The sequence below is a fragment of the Etheostoma spectabile genome, chromosome 10, assembly GCF_008692095.1.
Source record: "Etheostoma spectabile isolate EspeVRDwgs_2016 chromosome 10, UIUC_Espe_1.0, whole genome shotgun sequence".
Classification (NCBI taxonomy): domain Eukaryota; kingdom Metazoa; phylum Chordata; class Actinopteri; order Perciformes; family Percidae; genus Etheostoma; species Etheostoma spectabile.
The window spans coordinates 11493428-11499771 of NC_045742.1; the positions used below are offsets into that span (position 1 = coordinate 11493428).

Below are 6344 nucleotides of genomic sequence, written 5' to 3' on the forward strand. Positions count from 1 at the left end.
AGTGCTTTTTTTCTTCTATTAGTGGCATCAGATCGAGGTTTAGATTAAACCGAAAGGAGCCTCCCCAAATGTGTAGGCCATCATTAACATTTCTTCCCCATATTTGCAGATTGCAACAGGTCCAACTGTGCCCGGAGCACCACCTCCACCACCCCTACCAGGGGGTGCAGCAGCTCCACCTCCTCCTCCCCCACCTCCTCCCCCACCTCCACCTGGTGGCTGTCCTCCCCCACCTCCTCCCCCCGGTCCTGCTTGCATGACACTTCCACCACCACCTCCACCACCTCCCCCAGGTGGAGGACCTCCACCTCCACCACCACCTCCCGGATGTGGGGGTCCACCTCCTCCGCCTTTCTTCGGGGGCCCACCTGCATTGCCTGTCGTCAAGCTGCCTTATGGACTGGAGCCCAAGAAGACCTACAAGCCTGAAACTGTGATGAAGAGGGTCAACTGGACCAAGGTATGATAAACCGAGCTCTGATTCACTGCAACCTATATTCTCATGTTCACTGATAGTATTGGTTAATGGAGACTGTAACGGAAATAACTTCCACTTTCCATATTCCATTGTTGACATGAAATATTATGCAGTCTTTTTTTTTTTACAATAATACTTGCCACCATTTAGCACTGGCTTGAGAGAGTTTTTGAAGTAACCCTACACAATACACAATGCAAAGTTAAAGATTCAAGCCAAAAGGAGCTCTTTTCAAATGCACTCTACCAATGCAAAACAAAACTGTTTATCCGGCAGCCACGGTATTCAACATTCAACACCCATTTCAAAGGATTCAACAGCAAACCAATGGTGTAGTTGGTGAGAGAAATGACTGTGGAAATGCACGTCATTTCAAGCAGCATGTTGCAGGATGAATTTCTGTCACTTGAAGGGCTCTTTAAAATGCCATGTATGCAAATGCTTCTCTGTGTGTGGGAGTTTGTGTTGCGAGAGGTAAAATGATTAATAGTGTCATACAGCAGGATAGAATGTCAAACCTGTGTAAACAGTAAAAAAAAAAAAATATTTATATATATATTTTAATACCTGCTGGAGTTTTGTGCTTTGTGATATTTTAAATATTATTTGTCATTTTCTTGAGCAGTATCAATGTGGTTTTGCACATTTGTGTGCATGCAGTGGTGTGCAAATGCCCATTGTCTGGGAAGTGTACAGGGGTTAATGTGCAGGTGCATTGACCTTGTCTCCACAGGAATTGTAGTTTGTTGATGCAAATGAAATTCATAACCACCTGAGGAAAAACAATCTGTGTCTCTTGTGGTGATTAAGTGGGACATGAGTTGTCTGTCTTCGCTCTGTACAAATGTGGAAGTATGGGAGTGCAAGGACCAAATACATTTTGGTTGTATAAAGAAGGAGGGGGAAAGAGAAGATACTTCTATACTAAATTTTTTTTTACCTACATCCCCTCCTTTTACATACATGTCGGAAAAGAGTATGAATCACAAAGATTTGATAATTATTTTGCAAAATAATTATTAAATTATTACTGGACAACGTAGTTTCACATGAAGATGTGCCGGCAGACTTCTTACATACGTACAAACATACAATCTAGCATACATACATGCTTACTGTACACACTGTAGCTAAAGTGACATGTTTACACTCATTGGCGGCAGCTTCTAAATCACAATTACACAATTGGACAGTTACAGTACAAGTCCTTCAGTCAAGCAAAGCATATGGTGGCAGTGAATTCTTAGTCAGGAACAGTAGTATAAGGTACTCACATCGAAAAAGACAAGCTTAGGCACACATTGGGAAATGTCAGCTTTGTTTAAGTTCTGAATGCATTTTAAATCAGCATGAGCTATTTCTTTCCTTGCATGTGCTTCCATATCTTTGTCAGTTATTCCCACAGAAAGTTATTTGTCAAGAATAAGTATGGGACTGTCCAAAGGCCAAAACAAACAACACATACACATTTTTTAGTTGCCATTTTGGCCGTTCAACTTTGATTTTCAAAAACATAAATTATGATTTATGTCCCATTAAAAAAAATAAAATGCATATAATGTCATGGTGCTAATTAAGGCATGGCTACAATAAGATGAAGGAAATAACTTATATCCTACAGAGCACCATGAGACAGTCTTATGTTCAATCATGCTTTGGGGTTATATTGCAGCCAGTGGCACAGGGAACATTTCACGAGTAGAAGGAAAAATGGGTTCAATAAAATTTCAGCAAATTTTGGACGCTAACATCAGTTAAAAAGCTGAAGTTAAAGAGAGTATGGCTTCTACAAATGGATAATGATCCTAAACACACCTCAAAATTCACAGTGGATTACATCAACAGGCGTAAACAGAAAGTTTTGCTATGGCCTTCACAATTTCCTGACCTCAACATAATTGAAAATCTATGGATAGACCTTAAAAGAGCAGTGCGTGACAGACAGCCCAGAAATCTCAAAGAACTGGAAGACTTTTGTAAGGACGAATGGGCGAAGATACCTCAAACAAGAATTAAAATACTCTTGGCTGGCTACAAGAAGCGTTTACAAGCCGTGATACTTGCCAAAGGGGGCAGTGCAAGGTATTAACTCTGCAGGGTGCCCAAACTTTTGCAGACGCCATTTTTTTGTTTTCTGTTAATTTGAAAGCGTAAATGATGGAAATAAAATCTAACTTTTTGTGACATTATGTGAATGTCTAATCTGTCATTTGATGCCATCTTTTCTTGGCTTCTTTATGCACATTAATATAAATTTTTACCCGGGGTGCCCAAACATTTGAGCCCCACTGTACATACAGTTGATGGAAATTTCAATTTTCTTGCGGGAGTCATCCCAAAAGGATTACTAAAGAGAAGTCTTAGTCTAAGAGGAAGATGGGCTGAAACTGTTAGGCGGGTTAGGTTGTTTTGTGTCATTATCTTGAATGAATTCACAAAGTAGGAGTTCACACCAGGGCAGTCTTTTGGCATACCGGGCACTTTCCCGGTGGGCCAACGTGTTTTTTGGGTCACACAGTGAAAGGAGAACTGGGAAGTACACAAACAAAGACGAAGCAAGACGGGTCTAAACGCAAAAATGAAACAAAGTTACCCAAGAGGCTCAAATAAAAGAAAAAATTGAAAAGACAACTTAAATATTTAGGAACGTTGCCAAAGACAACAAACTTTTTACGGTTACTGTTGGGGTCACAGACACGAACAACAACGTCCGAAGCGCTGAACATGCCGCTACAGCAGCAGCAGCTGAAGTGGCTAGGGGGGGGGTAACGTTAACCAAGACAACGAAGAGGACGTCATATCTTTAAAGAGGCCTACATGCAGTTCCAGTGTGCATCTGCCAAGCTAGAATAGTGATAGATATTATGGAGAAGAAACGCAAAAGAGGTGTAGAGAAGCTGCGTGATTAAAAGAAACAGGCAGACGCTGCCAAATTGACAGACATGTTTTCGGCAGTAGCATGACCTTTGTCAGCTCCCGTGGTTGATGATAGTGATGGTGGGGATGGTGTCAGCCTCATGCACAGTGAGGAGGAGATTTAGGAGGAGAGGGACAGAGATGAGGGAGTGAGGGTACAACCTGCGGTAAGCAGAACTCCCCTTAAAACATGTTGCCCCTTAATAAAACTGAGCCAAAAACAAGTGGTGGACAAACTTTTGATGATAACACTCCAACAATAGAAGAAGTAGGCATGCTATACTGTATGATTGCATTAGTTTAGCTAAGTGCGCGGGTATCTTGAGATTTGACTGATGATGTCCTCACCGTTTTATTATTGTAAGGCTATATTAGCCAACCTTTCGTTCAACAAAGTAGCCTATATCTTAATACTAAGCAATAATATCTGCATTGGCAGAAAAAAAACTCATCTCTACCTCTTTAAAAATTAAAAGCACAGGGCCTCTTGAGTCGTGAAATGATAATATATATATATATATATATATATATATATATATATATATATATATATATATATAATATAAGGAGTGGGAGTACTTATACACATTCAGAGGAGCACAAGGACGGGGGGTATTTGTGATCTTATGTGCTGGGGCGGTCTGGGCCAAAATGCCAGGGCCGGTTTTTGGTGCCAGTCCGTCCCTGAGTTCAGATAAGTTGCAATTTCTAAAAGCGTCCTTCATTAGGGTTGTTTCAAGTTATTTGGTTGTATAACTGTGTACTTTCCCACCCTCTAAACTTTTTAGCTGCAACATTTGTTTTTTCTTAGCTTTACCTATTTTGTTGGGAAAATATATTGATTAGTTTGCTTTACTTCAAGAAACCCATTGTGACATGTGCATGAAAAAAGATTTGCTTTCCCATTTGACACATTCACAAGGCTGATGTTCTTATTAAGTTTGAGTTTTTGTATAGCATAATATCATTCAAAAGTAATTCTAAAAAGTAGTTATTTACAGTGATACAACAGTAGACAATATGTAATAGAAATTTGGCCAGAAAGTTATTTGGTTCTCAGGCAATTACTGTGGTTTTGAGGAGGTTTAACGGCAGCAGACCACCTGCTAGTCCAGGACCTTCATAAGAGCTTTCACCATAGCAGTTAACACAATGTACACCAGATGTAGTGTAGTTTCACACATATTATTAGCTCGTAATAACTGCAGTATGTCAAATTGGTTTGTTTATGTCTAAATCTCTCTTAGACTCCTACTCTAATATCTACTTAGAAGAATGGAGGGAATGAAAGACGAGGGGTGTGAAAGCATCCCTGTGGCCTGATATCACCTCACTGTACTGTAATGTAGGTGCTTGATTGCTTCTGCAAGGCTTTGCTGTTTCAGGCAGGTAGGAGGAGTAAATAAACAGGGTTGCTGAGGGCTTGTGCTGCAAGTTGACATTCACATATTTCATTAGATTTCAGGTAGAGTTTGCCTCCAATACTGCCTAAAATGCAGGTATCGGTATTGGGAATAACTGGAGTTTATACACTGTTCTGATACCATGTAATAAAGCCCTAAAGAAAATCTACATTAAAGTAGTTTATTTATGTTAATTTTCAGTTATGACTGACTGTCACACTGGATAATAAAAGAAAGTTCTGTGGCATTCATTGTTTGAGGGTTTAACCTGAGCCAGACCGACAACAAAAATAGAAATCATATTACATCCATCCAGGGATAGTAGTATACAGTTATTATTATATATGACACATTGGTATCGGATCAGTACTCGTCATCGGCCAATAAATTCAGGTATCAGGATTGGTATTGGGAAGCAACAAATGGTATCGGACCATCTCTTATTTCAGGAGAGGTCAACAAGAGCTTTGATGTGAATGGTTCACACAGACGCGGTCATATTCATGTGCTTTGTCATCACATAAAAGGATGTATTTAACCCTGCGGACTCCTCTTTTTTTTTGTCTTTTTTTGTTTGTTGTGTTAGCTACTCCAATGCTAAGGATGCACACACAAGGACATGTGTGTGTCCGCACACAAAAACACACACAAAGCCTGTCTCCAGTGAGAAGAACTTTTTGAGTGGCAGGTTGGTGAAATGGCGGTCTCTGATTGTGGTGATAATGGAATCCTTGTGTCATTGCAGATAGTGCCTCAGGAAATGGCAGAGAATTGCTTCTGGATCAAAGTCAAAGAAGAGAAGTTTGAGAATCCTGACCTATTTGCTCAGCTCTCCCTCTGCTTCTCGTCACAGAGCAAAGGTAAGGAGGCGTCATCTCTCTTCACCTCTTCTTTAATTAATCCACACAGAGATGCTCCATTTAGCCTCTCGGGCAATAGATGCCAAATCACTTTCATCTTGTGACACTTTAAGAAGCCATTTTTCTCACTGAAATGTTAATTATCTTAAAACCAAGCTCTTTTACCACTGCATTTGAATACCATCTATGTGTGCTCTCTCTGCCAATTAGGGATGCCAATGCTCTTAGTGCAGTGTTTTTATGTGTTTTTATGTTTGTGTCTTTGAGAAAGCTGGAGATGCAATGTGGCCACACATTGAATTTGATCTTTGTACCCCCTGAGCAGCTTCAGATCAGTGTTTCTGTGTGTGCACGTGGATGTGCACACACTTGAACCGAGAGCAGTTATGCTTGGTTTGGTTCTTGCCTTTTCCAGTCCAATAGGCCAATCTTCCATCAGGGAAGACGAGAGGCTTTTGTGAAGAAAGCTCGGGGAGTTTCCTTGTCCTGGCCAGTTTGTTTCGCAGATATACAACCAAGCTACCTAACATGCTGATGAATAACACAAGCATTATAAAGGAAGTTTGTTCTTGTATGAAAAAGGGTGTGTGAAAGCACTTGTTTTATACCTCCCATGACAATTTGAGTGTTTTCCACTTGTTTGACAGGTTGTGTGTGTTTGTGCGTGTGTGTGTGTGTGTGTGTGTG

General features: G+C 40.4%; 1 protein-coding gene and 1 long non-coding RNA gene across 6 annotated transcripts in view; one reads left to right on the top strand and one right to left on the bottom strand.

The window, feature by feature from the left end:
* LOC116696765 (uncharacterized) overlaps positions 1-3777 on the bottom strand; it is a 19753-nt gene extending 15976 nt beyond the window's left edge. The window contains exon 1 of the long non-coding RNA XR_004333821.1: positions 3502-3777. This is a non-coding gene — a long non-coding RNA (uncharacterized LOC116696765). The remainder of the gene's footprint in view (positions 1-3501) is intronic.
* diaph2 (diaphanous-related formin 2) overlaps positions 1-6344 on the top strand; it is a 411623-nt gene that overhangs the window by 158060 nt on the left and 247219 nt on the right. For all 5 annotated transcript variants that reach the window (XM_032527793.1, XM_032527796.1, XM_032527797.1 and 2 more), the window contains 2 exons: positions 110-460; positions 5543-5657. In XM_032527793.1, coding sequence (XP_032383684.1) covers positions 110-460; positions 5543-5657 — 466 coding nt within the window. The remainder of the gene's footprint in view (positions 1-109; positions 461-5542; positions 5658-6344) is intronic.